The sequence below is a fragment of the Colletotrichum aenigma genome (assembly GCF_013390185.1).
Source record: "Colletotrichum aenigma strain Cg56 chromosome Unknown KSG_Cg56_contig08, whole genome shotgun sequence".
Lineage (NCBI taxonomy): Eukaryota > Fungi > Ascomycota > Sordariomycetes > Glomerellales > Glomerellaceae > Colletotrichum > Colletotrichum aenigma.
Genome location: NW_023500914.1, coordinates 3708828 through 3730834, shown reverse-complemented (window position 1 = coordinate 3730834; position 22007 = coordinate 3708828). Strand labels below are relative to the sequence as shown.

Sequence of the window (22007 nt, the reverse complement as noted above, 5' to 3'; positions counted from 1 at the left end):
TGTGTGTGAGAGGTGAGGTGGTTCAAGTGGTGAGGTCCCTTGAGCCCCACAACGGTCACTGGCAGAAGCTCGGGCCTGGCCCAGATCCAAGTCACCCGGCAAAAAGGTCAATCACTTCAGGCACTGAACCACCGCATCGTCATACGCACTGCACACTGCACACTGTAATCCTTCATCCGACGGGCGTGGCTGGCAGGCAGCGGACGGTCGCCGGCCAAAGGCGACCAAGGAAGCCCAGCGAGTGGCTCATTTTCCGCATGTTTCCGAAAGGCATAACATTGGCTGAATCTGAAGAAGCCTCCGGGGATGGCGGAAAAGGCCCGTGGGTTTGCGTTCCTGAGCCCCCGTCTGAGCTGCTGGTCAAGGCAAGAAAGACACACCTGGAAACGGGTGAGAAGCTTCAGGCACAGATGCTTTACACTACGGCCAAGGTAAGACAGGCAGGCAAGCAGGACACCGCCCATTGGATCGCATCTGCAAATCATTGGCCCGTACATCGCATCGCTTTGCTGCAAACCAACTGGTCTTGGGCCCCACGTCAGGTACGCGGAGCTGTCGGCTACTTTACGCAACGAATGTCTCTGGGTAAGGTAGCAGCAGATGACCTTCTGTTCCTGATCGAAGCCGCAGACCTGAGGTAGGTCACTGGCAGCTCTGTCAATGGTCGCGATGCCATGTCTCGGCCCAAGGCAAACGAGCCACGGGTCTGACACCCCGCGAGACAGCTCTCGTAGCTTCTTTCTGGTACCATGGTAGTAACGCGGCAAACACCACCAAATAATTATCTGCCTCACACAGCTCTCTCACCTGCCATCCCGAAGCACTCGTCTCACTTCACCGACCGTAGCACCTGTCTTGCAGTCCTAATCTTCTCTGTCTCTCGAAACCCATCATTTCAACGAGCACAGCAGGCCACCACCACCACCCATCATCACCAAGATCGGAACTACCCCTCAACGCCGAAAAGAAGGCCGCTTCCTAAAATAAAACACACCTTAACTAAACCCCTCACCAGTTCACATCGGTTGCATGCCCATCCCATCAATACCACCTCTCCATGTGTTGCTACCCGCCAACGAATGCGCCAACCCCATCGTCGGGCACCAAGAATGGCCCTTCCCGCCCAATACCCGCGTCAAGCTAAGCGCCCAACCGTGTGTCTCCCCCACTCCACCACTGCAGCCAGGCCGTACCACACCACCACCATCACCATCACCACCATCACTCTAACCTTGAACCACCACACACGCACGGCAGCAGTACAGACACCAACATCTCAAACCGAACCAACTCCCACCCTCCACCAAGCCTGAACTCACGCCTCTGAACCCGCGTCGGCGGGAATGCATCATGCACTTGAGCTCGGCCGTTTGCGATCGTTCGGGTTCCTGGCCTGGGAAGGGGGGTCCGTCCGTCCGCCCTGCAACGCCGTGTCGTCCATGCTTATCAAATCTGATCGCCTCGACAATCGGTACTCGAATGCGAGGCTAAACAATACGATCGCGATAAGGAACTCAAACTATTCATCACCATGCAGCGAGACGTGAATACTAACGATGGCTCAATCATATTCGTCAATTCAATCCTCTTCTCTCTTCTCCCCTAGGGGGAAAGATGAAGACTCTGACCTAGATGCCAAATGCCATCCATATCCATATCCATGATATTCATCTCAAGTGTATGTAATATATGAAAAAATCCAAAAACACAAAAACCCAACGGCTTTTTCTAAAAACCCATATCCATGTAAGTCTTTTTTCTCATCAACTCCGTGAACAAAAGTCTTTGCCCACCCGGTGTGTTCATTTCATCTCTGATACGCTATGCCCCTCCCAAAAACGAATGCGCTTTCCCTTTACAATCTGTCAAGCAGACCCTGGCTCTCGAGGAGCAGGACGATCTGGTGGACAATCGAGCGCACAGTCTGCTTCTCAACGTCGACGACGAGGTCGGGCTTGGAGGGGGTCTCGTAGGTGTCGTCGACGCCCGTGAAGCCCTTGATCTCGCCGGCGCGCGCCTTGGCGTAAATGCCGCGCTTGTCCGTCTTCTCGGCGTACTCGAGCGAAGTCGCGACGTGGACGAGGAAGAAGGGCCCGCTCTTCTCGACGAGCTCGCGCGCCTGCCTGCGCGCGTCCTCGTACGGCGCGATGGGCGCCGCGATCACGGCGGCACCCGCGCGGGTCAGCTCCGACGCGACGAAGGCGATGCGCTGCACGTTGCGGAAGCGGTCCTCGCGGCTGAAGCCCAGCTCCGACGACAGCTCGGAGCGCACCGTCTCGCCGAGGAGCAGCGACACGGAGCGGCCGCCGCCCTGGTTGAGGGTCACCTGCAGCGCCTTGGCGATCTGGTCCTTGCCCGAGTTGGTGTAGCCCGTCAGGAAGATGGTGAAGCCCTTCTGGGCGGGGAGGGGGTTCTGCTCGCGCAGGACCTTGACGACCTCCGGGTAGGAGAACCAGGCGGGGATCTCCTTGCCGGTCTTGAGGCGGTTGCGCAGCTCGGTGCCCGAGATGTTGGCGGTGTGGGTGCCGGCGGCGATCTCGTTGGCGGGCTGGTACTCGTCGCGGTCGGGGATGTAGATCATCTCCTGGAACTCGACCATCTGGATGCCGAGCTCGTCCGAGTACTTCTGGACGGCGTGCTGGGCGTCGTAGGGGCCGTAGTGGTCCTTGCCGTTCTTGTTCTTGCCGGGGCCGGCGTGGTCGCGGCCGACGATGAAGTGGGTGGCGCCGTGGTTCTTGCGGATGATGGCGTGCCAGATGGCCTCGCGGGGGCCGCCCATGCGCATGGCGAGGGGCAGCAGGGCGAGGGCGGCCATACCGTTGGGGTATCTGGGGAGCAGGGCCTTGTAGACGCGGACGCGGGTGAAGTGGTCAATGTCGCCGGGCTTGGTCATGCCGACGACGGGGTGGATGAGGACGTTGGCTTGTTGGGAGCGGGCGGCGCGGACGGTCAGCTCGCGATGGGCGCGGTGCATGGGGTTGCGGGTCTGGAAGGCGACGACCTTGTTCCAGCCGAGCTTCTCAAAGTGAAGCCTCAGCTCGGCGGGGGTGTAGCGCAGGTCGAGGAAGTCGTAGTGGGCGAGGCGCTGGATGGCCTCGAGCTTGCCGCCGACGTAGAAGTCCTCCGTGTTGGAGAAGAGGTGCTTGACACCGGGGTGGGTGTCATCGTCGCTGCCAAAGACCTCAATGGCCTCGACGGTGCGGTCGGGCTTGTAGACATCCTCGACGGTGAGGATGGCCAGGTTGCGGTCGTCTCTCAGGTCGCGCAGCGTGATGCGGGCGCCGGGCTTGATGGAGAGCTCGTCAATGGTCTTCTGGGACACATCGAGCGTGATGGGCATGGAGAAGAGGTTGCCATCGGCGAGGCGGTTGTTCTTGACGACGCCGTTGTAGTCCTTCTCGGTCATGAAGCCTGCGATGCGGGAGTGCCTCGGTCAGTTCACGGTTCCCACTGTTTTTTTTCCACAGCGCAACGTAATCGTCGGGCACGAATTGCCCCTCCAAAAAATCATGGCGGGGTCGTCTCCGTCCAGCAGCAGCAGCGGCAGCCGCAGCAGGTAGCAACAACCCCACCATCGCAGACAAGCAAGGGAGCAGCAGCAAAACACAACGCACCTTCGAGGGGAGAGAAGCCACCGTTGAGCAGGAGCTCGAGATCGCAGAGGTGGCGCTCGGTCAGGACGAGCGAGGGGAGCTTCTCGGACTCGGCGAGCAGCTCAGCGGAACGCGGCGCATCGCGCGCGAAGAGGTCCTTGAGGACACCGCCGTGGGGAGAGTTGGCCATTGTGAATGTGAAGTATTGAGAGTAGTTGCGCGGGGCAAAGACAAGACTCGGGATTGAGCAGAAACAAAGACGCTAGAGGGGGTATACGAAGCTCCTGAAAAGCTCAGAAGAGACACAGTACAACCAATTGGCTTGGTCGAGGGAGAGTTGCAGAGGAGGAAGAGGACAGAGACACAGGAGAGAACCAGCAGGAGGAAGAGACAATGCGGCAGAGCAGAGGGGCGCAACGGTGTCTTTTTATTTCCTCAATGCGAAATGCGGGCTCAACACGTAAAGAGAAAGAAAAATTGTCCCTCAAGTGTCCCCCGGCGTGAAATCGGCGTTGCTGTCGTCTGCGGTTGCTGGTGCTGCATGCCCATTGTCCAAGGTAAAAATGGAGGCTGTTTAGCTCAAATGACGTGATCGCTACCTTGCAGATGTACCCCCCCCTTGGCGGCGTGTTTAGCACTCTGTAGCGACGCATAAGTCATGTATCGCCACGATATGTGCCCGTAAGATCCATCCTCCCCGTCCCAATGGAGATGGCCATTTTCGTGGTGCAGCCGCGGGAGGGATAGAAAAGTCTGAACCCACGCATGGCTGACACAATGAACCCCGATGACGACCCATGGGAGATCCATGGAGCCGTGGGGTCCCTTTCTGTTGTTGTGTCGCAAGTCTTCTTGAGCGGCGGCTCGGTCTTCCGGCATCCATCCGTTGCACACCGGAGACACGACGGATTGGTAATGGGCGCAAAGGTTTGTAAGCCCGCCGCGAGAGAGACAACACCTTGTGGTTGCTTGTGCCTTGTGTTCTGAGCTACGCCTAGCCAGCTGTAAGAGAAACAACCTTAACAGGCGCCAGCTGCGATCAGACGACGAGACAACGACGTGGTGTCCTGCCGGGGTCTGGTTCGCGGTGCGGCGTTGATAAAGCGAGATAATTACCCCGCCAAATGTGGCTTGTTCACCGAACTCGTCCTTCAGGGTCCCCGCGCCACGCTGTCTTCCCTTAGCCCAAAAGCCAATTGCGAAGCATGACCACGTTTGTTGGAAGAGGCATGCAGCAAATTCGTCAAAGTTGCAATCCCAGCCTCGTCTGGCGTGCTGGTGCCGAGTCTCTTGGCTGCGGGCCAACCACCCGTTCAACTGAACCTCCTCCCGCCCATCGCGCGGGATGGGCTAAGAGCACCGAGGATCTACTCGCCTTGGCAAGACATACCAAGAAGCAAACCGCTATGTATCATACAGGGAAGCAGCGAGAGATATCTGGTTCCAACAGACTTGTCTGCGGTGATGATTATGTCGTGATCCCACCGCGCCCAACGTCCTGCTTGGCGAGTCACATGTGGCGTTTGCGTGTCTTACAAAGCCGCACTTCATTCCAACCAACATGAACCCAATATTCTGGATCAGGATCCTCGACAGCAGCAAGTTTGACAGCTCGCAGATCATGCCCGCTTAACCTTGACCCCAAATCTGCCTCCCATCGCTCCAGCGAAAGCATGGACAAACGTCGTCGGTCACCTCGGTCAGGGCTGGTGGGGTACGGGTAGACCCCCCCGACGTCCGCGTCGATCGGCTTAGCGGCTGTCGGTTCGCGGCTGCCGGGGCCTGCGGGGTCGGACCCGATATCGCTAGCGGTACACCGAGAGCCATCATCTCCAGTTTTTGAGCTGCTGCGCGGAGATGGGCAAAAGATGGCACGCCGCACATTTTGCCTGGTCAACGATGACATTCCATGTCCACTTTTCGGCTCCGTGATTCTCCACCGTGACACCCACCCGTCGCCAACATTCTACACGCTAGATCCAGTTCCTGACGATCCGCTGACGCAATTGGCCAATCGACTGGAGATGGCTGGCTACCGTTTTCTCTCAGCCACAAGAAACGGACTGGGCTTGCTGCGGACCATTTGCCCGCCTTTGGCGCGGCGCGGAAACGATGACAAAGACGATGGAAACCCTCAAGGTTGTGTAGAGCAAATCGGGCTTTATGCAGAGTTGACTGGGGCTCTGCCTAGCTTGGTTGTTGAAGACTTTGACGACAAACCCATTAGAGACGACAGATGGTTTCGGCTTCGCAAGTGAACATGAAGTTGCTGTTCACAAACATAAGCTAGTTGCCTGGTCAATTCATTTCATTGCGGATATTCGCAAGTATTTCAGTCGTCTCGAGTTTGACCCATATGGCTTATGGCGAGGGGACGGTCGTGTCTTCTTGCCGCGTAGCACTAGTGGTCGGAGTAATGCATCCGCCCTCGAACGTCACATCAACTGGGGTTGATACCCAATCTCTCGAGATCACTCGGATCTTGGCTCAGTGGGTAGCAGATCTCACCCGAACACGGGCGGATCTCCCAGAAAGCCGCGACTCGGAGACCAGCGTCGTCGGCCGGAGCGAGGACTTTTGTTACTGGTCGAAGATGACCCGCTAAGAACCGGTCGTAGAAGGACGTGGCCGATTGGAATTACCTAGCCGCCTGTCCATGGCAAAGAGCTGAAACTAGATCGGACGCAAACACTGACCTCACTACCCCAAAGCTGAAGGTGGCGATTGTTCGTCCTTGCTGCCGCCGCCGTCGCCACCGATATCTTCGTCTCGATTCTCATTGATATGGCTCTTCCATAATTCGCCGTGGTGTTCTGCAGAAGCAATCGTCATACTGAACAATCGTATTCGTCGCCGAAAGCTTTGGAACGATGGCTCGGTGCTGCCTCCGATCTAGCCGCCGGCCCGTGGAGCGGCCCCGCGACGGTTGGAGTGGGGCTATGACCGGCTCTCACCGGCCGCCACAAAATCTGTCCCTTCACCGACAGAGTGAGGCCTTCACTATGCCAATCGTAATTACACAGACAATTACCTTGGGGCTTTTGACTGAATATATCGCATGTCTCATCCTTGTTTCACATTTACTTAACTCTCAGTCTTCCTCTGCAGCTTGGAGCCGCGACGGTTGATTTCTCGCTTTCGTCTCGTGTTGATCAAGGGTCCCGCCTTGCTCTCTTCTTCATTTCTAACGACGTTCCCAAAGTTACTATCAAGTTGCCTCTGTCGTTTGTATTACTGTTTCTTCGTAATCTATGAGCGACTGGTCGCATATAAGATTGACAAACATTGTTCAGAGATAAATTCCAAATTGACGGTTAGATGTCACAGCCATACATCACACTTGGTTTATATTTGGGCTTTGTAGCTTGAGCGGCCGAGAAGCTGAGTAATGTTAGAGGAATTCAACATCACAGTGATAGAGGGCGTTTAATATGGCAGGGTTGCAGCCAATCAGCTACAGTATGCAGTGCTATTGTTGGCCTGACTAGAACCGACCAAGTCAATCCTCCTTCGGCGGCAAGCACACCTCCCGGTTCTTGGCATGCTGTCCTGCTGCCTGCGATAGCCCGTCGCTTTATATGCTCATACCCAGCCCATCTCGTCTCCCGCTGTCATACTCTGTTTTCCCCCAGCCCTTTTCCTCGGTAAAATTCACGGGGCCTCATCTGTTAAGAAATGGCATCGAATCCACTTCAGCGGGTGTCGCTGCATGTGGTAGCCGAAATCCTGACTCACCTGGACTCTTTCGAACAGCTCGGGCTCGCAATCCTGAGTCATCGTGTATTCCATAATGCTCTTCACGATAACCTTCACTACGTAGCCCGCAGCATTATCACAAATCAGATTTCTCACGTCACTCTCCCATTCGCCCTTGTACTGCTCAAGTCAGCAAGGCTCAGTGGCGATAACCACGATGGCATCCGAAATTTGCTGGATCATCTCATCACAGACATATCCGAGCCCTGCCATGCCGCAGCAGCTCTCATCAACCTTTCCCTAGACGAGTACGCAATCCTCAGCAAGAACCATGCGGCCGTCGAGTCTCTCCGCGATGATTTTTCCAGAGAGGCGATTCCTGCGTTTGTCGAAAGATTCGAGCTGGAGCATGCCGAGCATCTTAACCCGCAGGAAACGTTCCGTCTGGACAGGGCCTTCTATCGTTACCAAATCATGTGTAACCTATACTGCGGGAGGAAGGGTTTTGAAAGGAACCTCTCCCCCATCGACCGTGAATATCCTTTCTTCTCAGAATTCTCGCCATGGGTCAACGAGCAACTCATCTGCGTGTACTATTATCTTGAGAACAAGGTCGTTACTGGTACGTGTAGAAGGTATCGTGCCAGCTTCCAATCACTAACTAACACCCGAGCATACGATGAGATTGCTGCACATGACGTCGTGTGGGGCGGAGTTCCTGTGAAATGGCGACGTGACCCTGAGGAGTTGGGCCTAGTCCAGAGCTATGTGAGTTATGCACCAAGTTCTTCCGCGTCTTCGATCTCTCAGAAACTAGTTATAGACACCTTAGCTTACGTCTGAGTTGCAGCTTTGCAATGGTCTTCCATTTCTGGTGTCGGTCATGAAGGCAAAAACTTACGAAGAGAGACTTGAACTGTTATATCTAATCGACTTTTTTGAGATGGTAGATACCGACTACCAGCCTTTCGGACAGCTGTGTCTGGCGGCAACAACGACATACGACAATTACGATCCGGAAGATCCGGAAATGCTGTTTGAATTCGATACTGAAGAGGAAGCAAGGCTGTCTCAACTTTATCAAGAGGGCAAACTAGATGTACTAGCCGGGCCAATGGATGGTCCACAGGATTCACTCTCTTCGACTCCATTCCGTGTGTGGTTGGCTATGCACTGGACCGAACCAACCATCTGCTCAAATTTCAACCCCTTGGACCAAAGCTTCTGGGAATGTGGTTACATTATGTGGGATGTCGATGAGGTGCCCGAGATGCGGTTGCGAGGCAGATCCTCGGCGATCAGACGAGAAGGGCCTTCCACCCAACGGCTGGGAGCCTCTTGGACCGACGAAGATGTCAGGCGATCTGAAAGACAGAGAGCCGACCTCTGGTTGGCAGGTGCTGACGGCTACTGGCCCCGAGAGGGCTACGACTTCAGTAGAATTACCGGACTAAGCGAAAAGAAACAGGCACTGGTCGAGAAATGGAGAACGGAGACATACGATCGGTCGTAGGACTGAAAGCATGTAACGTCACACGCAGATGATATGCCCCGAACTCGAGTAAAGTCAGCCAAGTGACTGGTTTTGAATATCATTAGGTGTATTCCCAGAAACAGATCTCACATTTTGTCGGAACACTTACAGACGCTATTTATACGTCACGCTCAAGGGCTTTGAAATTAGTGAATCATGATTTCATTTGTTTCCTGCAAATACCATCACAACGCCTTTTCATGGTTTGTTTTGGGAGAAACGATCAGATACATTGTTGTTGCTCATTCCTTAGAGCTAACCAAGGTCAGCATGTCTTTGGCTGCCTGCCCGGCCGGCGGAGCTGCGTCGGTCCCTGTGGGGCTTTATAGCGGGTGCCGATCCGTTCACACCGGGGGAAACGAACCGGGCCCTCTACTAACGGAGTGGGATGCCGAACTCGAAACTGTATACAGAGTTACCGAGAACACGCCATTCTGATTCCATACGCGTTCTGAAAGCTTTTTCGAATAAACTTGTACCCTTCCACAAGGATATTCAACCAGATTTCGTCTGAGCATGGCCGGGGGACTGTTCAATTTTCCGGCAGACCCCGTCACGGCCCTCAAACGCTTGCCGATACACGATGGTACTCTGACTTTACAACTGTTCATGCTTGGGTAGGGTTGCGCCGTCTTATTCCGCTGCCTTCGGAGTAAGATGACTCATTATTAATCATGGAACCCCGCGCGTTTGCGAACCGCGTCAACCCATGCAGCACGGACATTTCGGTCTACGAGCACCCAAATCACCACCATACGGCCTTTTCGGCCATTGCTAACACGCGAAAAGACCGAGGAATACTTTGCAAAATAAAAAACTGTCGCCTCAACGTCGACGAATTTCCGGGTTGCGCCGTCTGCTGTGTAAGCTGCTTAGTATTCAATCGAGTCGTATCCGGCCGCTCGTCCGGATTTGCGAGAGACTCGGTTGAGCGATGGTGATAGTGGGCGGGAGTGAGGTCATATAAAGGCCTGGAGTTCATCGAGATCGCTGGGATGAACTTCAGATCATCAGTCACAGACTAACACACAATTTTCCAACGACGCATCAAGATCAAAGACAACATGACCGAAACTGTTCTCGTGTTTGGCGCCTCTGGCAACATGGGCATTGCCGCCATTATCGGCGCCCTCAACGCCAAGCACAATGTTATTGCTATCGTACGCAACGAGGCAAGCGCGGAGAAAATCTTCAAATATGTCGGCACTCGCGAGGGTATTACGACGGTCGAGGCCGACACGACTTCGGAAGACTCGATTAAGGGGGTGGTTGACCAAGTGCGGGAGGGCAAGCTGCCTGCTTTCCAACACGTCTGGGCCTCGCGTAAGTTTCATCAAAAGTTCAGAAACGCTAGACCATAAAGCTGAAATATCGTCATTAGCTGGCTGGCTTTACGCGGACGCGAAGATCCTAGAACTCGACGTGGCCGCGTTCCGCGCGAGTATGACCGCGAACTTTGAGACGTACATCGGTCAGTAAACCCTCGAAAACTCACTTCTTCAATAGATAAATTAGCAGCTAACTCACGCATATTACAGTTGCTTACCGCGCTACTGTGCCCTACCTGCTCGATCAGGGCTTTCCTGGAACTACATGGACAATGTGCACCGGCGCTCAGGGCGAGTGGGGTCTTCGCGTGGCCCCGGCCGTGACCCAGGGCGCCCTCTTCAGCTTTGCCGTCGCGGCGGCTCGCGAGAACGAGGACACCAACATCCGCTTCAATGAAGTCTACCTCGCCTACCGGGTTCAGCTCGAGGTTGAGCCGGGCATGACAAACTTCCACGGTTTCCCGATCACCACTAGCAGAGAGTTCGCCCCTGTGTTTGAGAAGCTACTTAACAGGACGGATATCAGAGGGAGCAGGGTCAAGGCTATCAAGCCTCAAGATGTCATTGATTTGAAGTTCGAGAAGAAGTTTTAGGAATCTTTGTCGGCTGAAACAAGGCTTGGGCTACGTCAGTGTGTATAGCTTGGAAGGCCACGTCTGATGTTCATCGCCTTCAGTACATACCAACCCTAAACATACCGTTCTACTGGTCACATAAGTTCTAGCTTGGATGAGGGCACATGTATTTGTATTTAAATAAGCATTTAAGGTGATTAGCTACTATTTGTTTCGGATGTAGTGCCAATGCTGCCTAGAAACACATGACCCAGAGGCTCGGCGTAGTTACGTATTTTACCATGCGATCTCTTCCAAATGTGTGAAACAAGTACCAACGTGAACAAGAATTATCTGTGCCGATTGACAATGTCGGTGGAATGGTGGTTGGTTGCCTTATTCCGACTTTCGAGGGGGATTTTACGGCGGAAACCCCATTTAGCAGATTGAAGCTCCCGACTTGGCATAGCCGTATCTCTATAACCGCAATCAGCTTCTCTCGACCTTCGAACACTTTTGAGATCTCTTACCTTGTTCCATCCTGGGACATGGAGATATCCTGTGTTAAATGGTCAGTTCCATGTTCAGCAGTCCGCTTTAAAGCATTGGCTAGAACACATACCAGGCTCCATCCAACCATTACTGCGGCCCTTGCAGTTGGAAGCGGCCCAGCCGACAGCATCAGCCCACTCGTTGACGTTGCACGGGTTCGTAGTGTACGCGCACATGTACGAGACGGAGGTTCCTTGGTAATTCGCGAAGACAGTGTTCTTAGGGAACTTGTGATCGCCGTTCGCCTTGCATTGAGCATAGAACGCGTCCCAACCGTGCTGGTAGAAGTCGTTCTCCAAGAACCAGTCCCCACCGGGGCACCACGGGTAGGTTCCAGAAGGCCAGTTGTACCGCTTGTTGGCGCGGAAGCTGTTGCTGGCACCATCACGCTTCGCGATAGCGACCGGGGCAGAGTCAATGGTGTTGACAGTAATGTCGGTCCAAGTCGGCTTGCCCTCTCCGTCAATGCTGATGATGTAGCTTCCATCAGCGAGGTCGGGGAGCTGAATGGTCTCAGCCAGGGCTGAGCCAACGGCAGTCGCGGAGAGAAAGATGGAAGAAAGCTTCATTGCGAGTAGCTGAGATTGAGATTATTTGTTGTGCGGATGAAAGATGTTCTGAAGAATCTGTGATGGCAGGCCAGACTTGGTGAAGACAAACAGCGCAGAGGGGGAAATATTATGTTACTTATACCCAAACAGCAACGGAGGTCATCCACATGGCAAGAACTTTTGGCTTCTTCATTCTCCGAACTGACAACTCATCTCCACGTCCACCGTCCACGGCTGAACTTCAACAACTGCTGGCCAAGGGACAGAGGCCCGATCGAAGAAACATCGTGACTCCGAGTTTTTCCGAGAATATCGGCTCAACATTTGTCATTTCACGATGTCTTTCTTTTACTAAGCACCCAATCCCTTGGGTTGCATCGTGGCGCCAGACATTCAGGCAGCTGCAACTGCAAGTAAGACCAACTTTGACTTATAACCACCTAGGAACAAATAGCCTTACCCTTTTCGTGATTGTAAGCTGACATTGGTCTCACTGGTTTCTAAAGACTGGCTCGTATACGCAAATTTGTGGAGTTACTGAGACAAGAATGTCGCTTCCCTTAAGGTCCTTCTCAAAGGGGCTACTGCAGGTGGGCGATGAGTAATCGAGACACTATTCGCAACTCGATCCACTTACGAGCGACCCAGCTCAGCTCAGCTTCTAATGGGCCCTTGAAATAGGCTATTTTTAAAGAAGTCGCAGCATGTGGGCTCTTTAAGTGCTTAAGTGTGCTCATGTCGTGGGGGCCTTTCGGGCCCTGCAACTGCGCCAGCGCAGGGCAGCAGGATGATCAGTGTGTCATCAAAGTTGCCAGCATGAGACGAACATGAGACGAACGGCCTTGAAGTACAATCTTAAATGTGCCACAACCGGCAGGAACGGTAATGACGTTCGCACAGTCTGGCTACGAGCAGGACAGAGTAAGGCTTAGGGGAGTTGTCTCTGGCTGATCACACGATATCAAGAAAGTCACGTTCTGCGTTTGTGCCGCTGAAGTTTGAAGATGTAACGAATCAGATTTATTGCTTTTTCAACTCAGGGGTATCGCTCGGTTGACCATCCTCAGCTGAAGCGTGAGGGGACAAGTTTGTATGTTGGGGAGGCGCGTAACGAGCCTATTCAACCGCCAACAATAACGGGAACAACAATAGGAATAAATACACCCCCACGGTAACCACCACCATATCCGGTTCCACAGGCTCTTTTCCCAAAACCATTGTCCTCGAGATCTTGCATAGGCTCGTCGGCCGGGAATAGTTCGTGGCGCTTCTCGAAAGCTCCGTTGCTGTCGTATACTTCGGCGTTCTTTAGTGAGACTTTGGAGCCGATGCCGAGTTCTTCTTCGCTGTTGAACATGTAGAAAGTTCCTGGTGGTGCGGTGCCGTCGCAATTTGATTCGGCTACGACTTTCTCCTCTGCATTGGCGCAGTAGACCTTGCCGGCGTTGGCGCCTTGGACAAGAAGGAAGGCTGCGGCAGTGGCTCGCAAGCTGTTGAGTTCGATGTGGCGCTTCATGGTTTCTTAAAGGTAGAAGATGAATTGAATAGTGGAGAGACGAGATGTGCGCTGGAAGACCTGGTGATGCGTTGTGCCAGTTGTTATGTCTTTATTCCAAAGACTCGGTCTCGGTCCCCGACAGCAACATGATTCAGCACAACCGGAGGGTTCTGAGCTGTAGACTTTATGTGCTCTGTCTGAAGCACTGGTAGAGGTAAGTTCAGCCTGTAATTTAGGCTCACTGGGGTAGAACAGACTCGGGGAACCCATTTAGAGCCGTGTATTGTCAGGAGATCAATCTAATAGACATTTTCATAACTGACTCGAGTCTCGAATTAATCAACGTGGCTGTGAAGGGCCTTAGAAAATTATGTCAATGCACCTATGATCTTCATTTCCCCTATTAAAAATGCGAGGCAGTAGACGGTTCCTGACTCGCTTATGCATAAAATTTTCAATTATGCTCATCGGCCTATCCGACTAATGGGATTGTACCTGAATGCCAAGACAAATTCGATGTGTTATCGAAAATTGTGCAAACTCTAGTTTACGGGAGTTGCTCTAATGTTACCGGTCAAGAGAGTTAAAGAACATGGCCTGCCCAGGTGCGTGGGCCCGACTTTCCGCATTTACAAAGATCAGACGTAATCACCTCAACTCCATCGTCATTACTACACTTCGTCATTCGTCATTGAACAACTGCCCTCTTACACATCAATTCTCACAATGCGCTTCTCCTTCCTCCTTCCACTATTCGCCACGGCCGCATTGGCGGCAGACCAAGGCAAAGGCTGCGATACTCAGGATGCCATAGACTGTTCAGGCGACAACGTTGTAAAGTGCTATGTTCTCCCAGGCGGCAGTGGGATGACCTGGAACTTTGTAAGCTCCCTGTTCAGAGCCATGCTCCAACAAGAACAGCAAAAGCTGACCTTTCTACGTAGGAGACATCATGCCCCGATAAAGGACAAATCTGCAACACCGGAAACTGCGAAACGGTCGCGATGCAAGCCGATCAGGGCAAAGACTGCGTATACAAGGACGCGTTTGGGTGCTCTGGGAACAATATCGTACAGTGTAACGTTTTCCCGGGCAGGGACAAGATGACATGGAACTTCGTAAGTCCATTGCCTCACATTGTGTGGAGCTTCAGAGCAAGTCAAGCTGACATTTGATATCTAGTTTGAGTCGTGCGCAGACAAAGGGCAGGTCTGCAGTGGTAACGTCTGCCAAACCTGCTAAACTCGTTCAATTGTTTTTTCAACTCGTCAATATACCATCTTCGTTCTAGCCACAAAATGCATCATTTCAGTCAATCTCAGCTCGTTCATTTCATTGTAAATGTGACCTTGAGAATGCAAGCAAGTTGTTCTATGTATGTTGTTGAACTGACCGAAGGGCTATATAGCTGGGGCAATCGCCCAACTTGTTAGGATTTGTAGACATGAGCCGCAGCAGTCTGCTCATCTACAGCTACATACCCTAGTTTAGTTGTGTGCAGGACAGCAGCCAAGGCTCGAAAAGGCTGACACGTCACCAAGGGGGTTAGGGTTCCCTGTGATCGTGGCCAGCCAAGTTCCTGGTCCACAAGAGATGTTCAAGCCTAAAACCACGACTCCCAAGTCAATATCCAATAGCTAGGATTTATTTTGAAAGACAGCATATCCAAGACAAAAAGTCTTAAGTGGGTTGTCACAGGAATTGAAAAGAAGGCATTGACGCCCTAGTTGAGTACCTAACACATGCAAAAAAAAAAAAAAGACATACAACACCGGGCATTCGCCGGTCGTCACCGACCCGACTACTACTCCAGCCCTCATTGGTTTATCTATGGGAGAGCGGACGGGATCCCGAGTTTTCCAATGGGTATGGTCGTATGTGGTAGAGGAGGTAGTTGGAGTTGACTTTGAATGGTGGTTGGGTTGATCGTCACCGACAACTCAATCGCCCCTACCAAGACTCGAGAATGTTCCAATGGATACGTTAATGTGTTACTTCAGAAATGGACCGAAGGGGCGTTTCCAGATGCTATAGTACTGTTACTGCTGTTGACTTGAATATTTCATGCCACCGGCATGCCAAGCCGCCGTAATGTCGTTCATACCGATCTCGATCTATATGCCCACGGACGTGCCGAAGCCAAGTGCCTTCGGAGTAAATGTCTCCAAGGACTGCGCATTGTGTCGGGCCTGAATAGTGACACAAAATGCTTGAGTTCCGGTGCGATGATCGAAATAGGATCATGGGCGGACAGGCGAAGATGTCTCGAAAGGTCGTGGCAAATCCCTCCCAAGCCATCATTGCCAAGCCATCATTTGGGACGACTGGCTTTAGGGATTCACTTAAATTACGAATGTAAGACACGACGCTCTTTTAGATATTGTCATGCACCCGTGAGTCTTCTCATTTAGCTAGCTGACACCCGACGACGTGACTATACTCAGCCTTCTTGGAAGACATACAACCTGCAAGTCAGTCTGAAAATGTCTTGGTTGGCTTGATTCAAGCAATGTTCACATGAGAATAGCTACGTCAAACACCGATTCTGTCTGGCCCTTACTTACCGCTCCTCCACAGGTTCACTAAGAACTGAGACTCATATCTCCCACCTGTGTGCAGTCTATGCCGCCCAACATTATGATTCACAATGCGCTTGTCCAGACCCTCAAACTCTGGCACAATGGGGAGCCGACCCTTCAGCTCGAGCCTCATAGATTCTCCAGCATCAAAGATCATACCTCCGGCCCAAAGACTAATCTCAAGCTCGACAACTTCGCCGCGATGTAATGCTTGTGGTGCGGTATGTGGATGGTACACGTACGCGGGTCCCATTAGTCCCTGGTATGCATCTTGACTAAGGCCCTCAAGCGACTCATTTGCGATGGCGCGATGCGATGCACGAAGACGGCCGTTGGGCCCAATGTAGCGCCTGTACATGGTTCGTCAGTGTCAGAAGCCCTTAGAGCGCATGATTTCTGACTACGATGATAAACTTAAGCACGGTTGTTACTTACCATATGTTCTCATTCGGAATATCGTCAGCTGTTGTGCCCTTTGGGAGGTCTTCCATGGGAATGTTCTGGTGCCACAGTGCTTTGCCGTTCTTATCGAGCTTGCGTAGCACGACGTAGACATCCTGCGGGAGATCGTTCAGTATTAAGCGTTATGATGTATGCACACACATGACCTCCTTGCACTGGGAGAGCTTACCATATCGTCATGATCAAGTGTTGACATGTACACTTTGGCCTTCGATACACCACAAAGTTCGGTGTACCCATCGAAGGTGTGGAGGAATGACCATCCATCGTCGGAAGGCGAATCCGCCTGGTATTCAACCACGCCCTCAGTCGAGGGCTTTTGATGTCCTAGAACGCCCTCCGTCGCATCGAGGAACAAGGTTTCGTACCTGAACTTGGCCGGCGGAAACTGAGGAGCCGATTGGTTGACTATGCTTGGCCGATTGTAGCCCAGCAATGAGTATCCGACCCTGGGCGTAGTCTCCCAGCCATTGCCTTTGTCGAGCATGTACTTGTCGAAGAATCGCTGTAAGTCGTCAAGATTCTCTTGCTTATAAATGTCGTGCCATTCCTGGGTTGTAGTCCAGCGCAACCTACTCCGGCGTTTCAGTAATTGAAGTGGATGTTAGTACGCTTCACCCCGACGGTAGACGTACCATTTTTCAGATGATCGAGAGAGCTGGAATTCTCTGACTGACCCCTCAGTATGCAGTCCAGTTGAGAAGCTGGCAGTGGCATACATCGGAACAGTAATGTTGCGGAGCTTCGGCTTCTTGTCTTCCCAGTAGTCGTTCCAAGTACCATACTTTTCCACCATCGCGCCAACATCCTCGCGCATCCCAGGTCCTATGACAAACTTTACGTTAGAAAAGGCTCGTAAATAACACCCACATGAGAAACACCCAACGCTTACCGCATGCCCACCCCATCAACACGTCCCAGAAAGCATGGTCAGGAATGCCGCCACGACAGATAGACTCCCTGTAGTAATCTCCGAGTCCTTCCCAAGGTGCCATGCAAGTCAGATGAGGAGGCTGCTCAGCAGCGATGAACCACTGCGTTGTCGCAAGCCACGAGTTCCCGGCCATGGCGACCCTCTTGTTGCACCATGGTTGCTGCGCAATCCACTCAATACAGTCATATCCGTCACGGCCTTCTTGGGTTCCGTACACGTGAAGATCCCCGCCGGATTTGAACGACCCTCGAGCGTCGATATTGACAACAGCGTAACCGCGGGCGACCCATTCAGCAGGGTCAGGAGCCTCCCACTTTTCCAGACCACTCGTCGCAGAGCGAGGCACGCCGACTCTCCACGGGAACATGTCGAGCTGCAGTATACCGGTTCCAGTCTTGCCATATGGGCTCCAGGGCATGATGGCTGGGACAGGCTTGTCGTCAGATGTCAGCGGACGAAAAACGTCAGCCAAGAGCTCGACACCATCTCGGAGCGGAATGCGGACATCCTTCTCCCAGACCGTATCGACGGCAAAAGCCTTGCGACCCTCTTCTTTGGCCCATCCTTTAGCAATGATTCGCCTCTCATAAGAGCCATAGGCAACCCAGGTATTCTTTGGCTCATGGTCGAGCTCGGTAAACAAGACGGGTACAGAGAACGGCTGTGCAGTTTGTGCCATGGCGGGAAGTTCTTCGTAATTCAACACACAATAATAATGAAAAGACCGGGGTTTTGGAGACATAAACGCAGATTTCTACGTATTATAAAGTATACTACCAAATAAGAACTCCGCAATCCCCAGTTTCGTTTTGCGATGCTCCAAGTACGGGCCCCCGCCCCCGCAATCGGAGACGCGCCGCATCCAGGTCAGAAGCCGGGATGAGCAAGGATGTGCTGAACTCTTTGACTTGCGATGGGAGGAGCCACTGGTGGGGGGAGAAGGAGAACAAGCCTGGTTCCGTTGTCGTCTATGATGCGACGTGGCTTGGTTTTACAAGTTGACCAAAGGCGGCAAACTGTGAAGAAAAAAGTTAGAAGGGAAGAAAGACAAGTTGACCAAGCAGCTGGCTTGAATCGCACAAGTAACCAGGAAGATGTACAATTTGTGTACTCTCCAGACATCAAGCCGTTCTTAAACTTGACCTAGAGGATCCAGAATTAGCTTGTGAGCTTGAGTTGTGGTCAGTTATAACACTGGAATAGTGGGACGCCACGCAAGAGTTGTCTAAGACTACAGCATTATGGCATACCGCCCGCAATAATGGGTGGGGACTTCTTAACTTCCCTTTGCCTATGAGACAATTTGTAAACCCCTTACTGTGCTATGCAAACTCAAGCTCTAGTTCTTCTTCGCCTGACGCTGAAGAGCACTTTCTGCGGCTTTACAAACCACCTATTCAAAGTCTTCAATTCCCCACCGATACACTTTAACTCATACCGTCTGATCAGCTCTGAGATCAACTTCACCATCTCCAGGTGTGATATATGCTTCCCTATGCAGGTCCTTGCGCCCGCTCCGAAAGGCAGGTAGTACTGCTCCATGGCCGCTAACGTCTCCGAGGAGATGTGTTTGGGATCCCACCGTTCTGGTACGAAGTCTGTGGCGTTTGTGCCAAAGACATCTGCGTTCCGGTGCGCTACCCAGGGATTGATACCGACGAGTGCCTGTCAAAAGTTGTCAGTGAAATTTCCTGCGGCTGTGCCATGTTGTAAGGACGTACCCCAGGTGGAAAATGGGTTCCATCGACGTCCAGACCTGGCCCTACGACTTCGCGCCACATGGGCAGGCCGACGGCTGGATGGAGTCGCAGGGCTTCTTTGATGACCATCTGGAGGTACGGAAGTTGCTGGGCTTGGTCAAAAGTGAAATGTTCGTCGAGAGTAGAGCAGAAGCCTTGAGCATCGAGCTCTTCGTGCAAGCGCTCTGCGACACGATTTGTGGTGAGGAGGTGGTATAGCGCACTTGTTAGAGAGATGCTTGTGGTGTCACTTCCGGCTGCGACGTTTCCTGTCAGAGTAATCGTTCGGATACGAAATTTTTCGTATTCCTCCGGGTCTTCCTTCCGCAGTCGTTGAACTTTTGCCAGGAAGGTCTCTCCGCCATGCTTTTCCTTGATGTCAATTTCATCGCTCTCAGATTGGAGCTTTCGCGCAAAACTTTCGATGCCACGAACAGGGTTACCGTAAAGGATAAAAAGTATTGGCAGTAAGACAGCGTTGACGCCCGAAAGTGTGGAAAACGCATTGGCGTTTTCTAGACCTCGCATGATGCCGTCGACATCTTGCCCGCCAGATTCCAAGAAACCCACTCGCCTGCCGAACTGTCATGAAAGTCAGAAATTGATGCAATCGGGCAAGCAAGCCAACACCAAACTCACCGTGATCTCACCGATCACATCGAATGCATAGCACTGCATCCACTGCTGCAGGTCGAACGTCTCTCCGCTTTCGGCGAACTCATCGAAACGCTTCAGAAGAAGCGCAACACAGCTGTCCACATAGGGCTCGTAGGACTTGATTGTCGACATGGAGTACATGCTGGCGACTTTTCGGCGCATGAGGCCATGCACGGCGCGATCGCGCGCGCTGAAGAGGTTGTGATTCGGGATGCGAGGATCTCCCCAGGCATCGTACCATTTGCTTTTTGGTAAAGGAGATGAGATGCCATAGATTACACGGGCCATGGATGGATCATCAATGCTGTACATGCGAGGCCCGATGCGAACGATCTTCCTGGCTTTGGTGGTCGTTAACAACGGGCCAGGAAGTGAGTAGAGCCAAATAGTAGTCACTTACAGCCATCCCTGTGTGCTTCAATGTCGTATGCCTCATACTTGCCCTGCCATAATTTCCAGATGTACCATGCGTCAGTCCATTTGGCGAGTGCAGGTCCGTACGCTCCAGGGAGCGAAAGACATGAATGGATGTGGCTGAGCAGCCAGCTGATGGCAAGGAGCGCGAGAGAACCAAAGAGCATAAAATAAGACATGGCAATTTTCGCCTGGAGATGCTTTGTTTGGAAATTCGTAGTGTAGGCAAAGCTTATAACGTATGGTTCCTGAGAAATGAGTGCGCGGGGAAACACTAGTGACGTCGCAGGATGTGGTGGGGTGCCGAAACTCTCATGGTAAGTGGCGGTGGGGTAGTTGAACTCTCTTGTAGAAGAGAATGTCAACGCGGGGTTGAAGTCATATCATGAGACTTCAGTAGCCTACATTAAAACAGTAGAAGACGCAACTGTAGCGAAACGTTTCGGTTGGCAGCGCACATGGTTTAAAGGCTCACGTGTGATCCAATGACTATGAAGGATGAGGTGTCCAAGCCATCTCACGTTGGTAGGTGTGGATGTTGATGTTACTACTTGCTGTCCTACTTCTGAGCGCTCACATGCTCCTGGCGAGCTTTCTCCATGTGAGGATGGCCATAGAACACCTTACCTTCGGGGCCATCCAGTGCTGCTGCCTTCTCTATCTCCTCGTAGATCTGATCGTTGACTGGCGCATCCTTAGTCGAAAGAAGCTCGAAGGTCTTTCTAGCGCGGTCTGCCTTCGATGTAGATGTCACAAGAATGCCGCCAAGCCTGTAGTATGCCCAGCTGAGCAGCAGATCAGCTGTGGACAGCTTCGTCTGCTTCGACTGCTCTTCTAACTTCTGTGACAATGCTGTGCTATCTTTACTAGCCAAGCGACCGTTGATGGGTGTCAAAATCCCGTAGTCTGCGCGGCTGTCAGCTTGGGAGATTCATTCCCCAAAGACTTGGCTGGATGGTGTTCATACTCATTGCGACAACATTGTGCTTGACTTCGAACTCGCGGAGTTGCCGAAATTTGGGGTCAGACAGCAAGAATGGATTGAATTCGTACTCGTTCAGCTGCGGAGGGTGCTTGAGGTCGCTGGCGTTGAAGATGTCATGGTAATCGGGCAAGGTCCTACAAGTCGCGCCTGTGAGCCTTGATCTGCTTACACCACACTGTCGTGTTGTTGACAACATACCAATTCGACACACCAATAATCCGAGCAACTCCCTGGTCCTTGAGGTCTTCCAGCACACGCCATGCCTCGCGATTTGTCATGTTCTCAGCGTAACCGCGGGGCGGGAAGTGCAACTGCAGAATGTCGACATAACCTTCTAACATCCCAAACCGCTCAACCTCCTGCTTTACGGCTTGGATCATATGATCGCGCCCTCGACATCCTAACAATGCGTAGGTGTTGATCTTTAAGGATAGGAAGATCTCGGAGCGTTTGAGATTGCTGCGGCGGAGGACTTTCGCAAAGCTGTCGTTGTTGGTGTAGATATCGCCAGTATTGAAGTGGCGGAAGCCAGCGTCAATTGCCTGTTGAATTTCGACGCTGCTGTCCGTAGGAAGTGGGTGAGTGTGGCCGGGTGCCCACTTCATGAGGGTTCCCACTCCGAAGCATAGGCGGGGTATGGCTATTCCTGAAATGTTGATTGTTGCCATGGCTGTTGTGTGTCTCCGGACGTCAGATGCGTTGTATGCTGGCAGCACACAACAAGCGCTCGTACGGTGGGTGGGTGCTTTTACGGTGAGGAGAAGGACATGACGCCGTCGTCCAGGGTTCCGTGCTTCGTACGGACGCCTCCGCATTGTGGGGTATTCCGATGTGGTGTTGTGCCGTGCCTCCAGAGCAACTCAACCAGGCCATAATGCGGGCCTCTTGGCACAGGTGACAGTTACTTTAGATAGACCTCATGGCTTCCGAG

General features: G+C 52.6%; 8 protein-coding genes across 8 annotated transcripts; 3 read left to right on the top strand and 5 right to left on the bottom strand.

Moving 5' to 3' along the window:
* Window positions 1-1855: 1855 nt before the first annotated feature.
* Window positions 1856-3783, bottom strand: MET3-0 (Sulfate adenylyltransferase; the record flags this gene model as incomplete). Its single annotated transcript, XM_037327704.1, has 2 exons — window positions 1856-3411; window positions 3615-3783. 2 exons carry the CDS (start codon window positions 3781-3783, stop codon window positions 1856-1858), a joined length of 1725 nt encoding a protein of 574 aa, XP_037174568.1.
* Window positions 3784-7268: 3485 nt separating this feature from the next.
* CGCA056_v012459 (uncharacterized protein) lies at window positions 7269-8112 on the top strand (the record flags this gene model as incomplete). Its single annotated transcript, XM_037327703.1, has 3 exons — window positions 7269-7911; window positions 7963-8057; window positions 8107-8112. The coding sequence occupies 3 exons, from the start codon at window positions 7269-7271 to the stop codon at window positions 8110-8112; spliced, it is 744 nt and encodes a 247-aa protein (XP_037174637.1).
* Window positions 8113-9887: 1775 nt separating this feature from the next.
* On the top strand, window positions 9888-10744 carry CGCA056_v012458 (uncharacterized protein; the record flags this gene model as incomplete). The annotated part of the gene is made up of 3 exons (XM_037327702.1): window positions 9888-10146; window positions 10205-10294; window positions 10362-10744. 3 exons carry the CDS (start codon window positions 9888-9890, stop codon window positions 10742-10744), a joined length of 732 nt encoding a protein of 243 aa, XP_037173650.1.
* A 399-nt stretch (window positions 10745-11143) lies between these two features.
* On the bottom strand, window positions 11144-11826 carry CGCA056_v012457 (uncharacterized protein; the record flags this gene model as incomplete). The annotated part of the gene is made up of 3 exons (XM_037327701.1): window positions 11144-11182; window positions 11236-11264; window positions 11328-11826. The coding sequence occupies 3 exons, from the start codon at window positions 11824-11826 to the stop codon at window positions 11144-11146; spliced, it is 567 nt and encodes a 188-aa protein (XP_037174634.1).
* Window positions 11827-14032: 2206 nt separating this feature from the next.
* On the top strand, window positions 14033-14548 carry CGCA056_v012456 (uncharacterized protein; the record flags this gene model as incomplete). The annotated part of the gene is made up of 3 exons (XM_037327700.1): window positions 14033-14188; window positions 14251-14424; window positions 14489-14548. The coding sequence occupies 3 exons, from the start codon at window positions 14033-14035 to the stop codon at window positions 14546-14548; spliced, it is 390 nt and encodes a 129-aa protein (XP_037173997.1).
* Window positions 14549-15862: 1314 nt separating this feature from the next.
* On the bottom strand, window positions 15863-17960 carry cocE-3 (Cocaine esterase; the record flags this gene model as incomplete). Its single annotated transcript, XM_037327699.1, has 5 exons — window positions 15863-16235; window positions 16321-16442; window positions 16517-16919; window positions 16983-17172; window positions 17240-17960. The coding sequence occupies 5 exons, from the start codon at window positions 17958-17960 to the stop codon at window positions 15863-15865; spliced, it is 1809 nt and encodes a 602-aa protein (XP_037174635.1).
* A 653-nt stretch (window positions 17961-18613) lies between these two features.
* Window positions 18614-20270, bottom strand: PDAT9-0 (Pisatin demethylase; the record flags this gene model as incomplete). Its single annotated transcript, XM_037327698.1, has 4 exons — window positions 18614-18946; window positions 19003-19602; window positions 19660-20018; window positions 20078-20270. The coding sequence occupies 4 exons, from the start codon at window positions 20268-20270 to the stop codon at window positions 18614-18616; spliced, it is 1485 nt and encodes a 494-aa protein (XP_037174636.1).
* A 380-nt stretch (window positions 20271-20650) lies between these two features.
* On the bottom strand, window positions 20651-21744 carry CGCA056_v012453 (NAD/NADP-dependent indole-3-acetaldehyde reductase; the record flags this gene model as incomplete). Its single annotated transcript, XM_037327697.1, has 3 exons — window positions 20651-20997; window positions 21059-21210; window positions 21275-21744. The coding sequence occupies 3 exons, from the start codon at window positions 21742-21744 to the stop codon at window positions 20651-20653; spliced, it is 969 nt and encodes a 322-aa protein (XP_037174631.1).
* Between the last annotated feature and the right edge of the window lie 263 nt (window positions 21745-22007).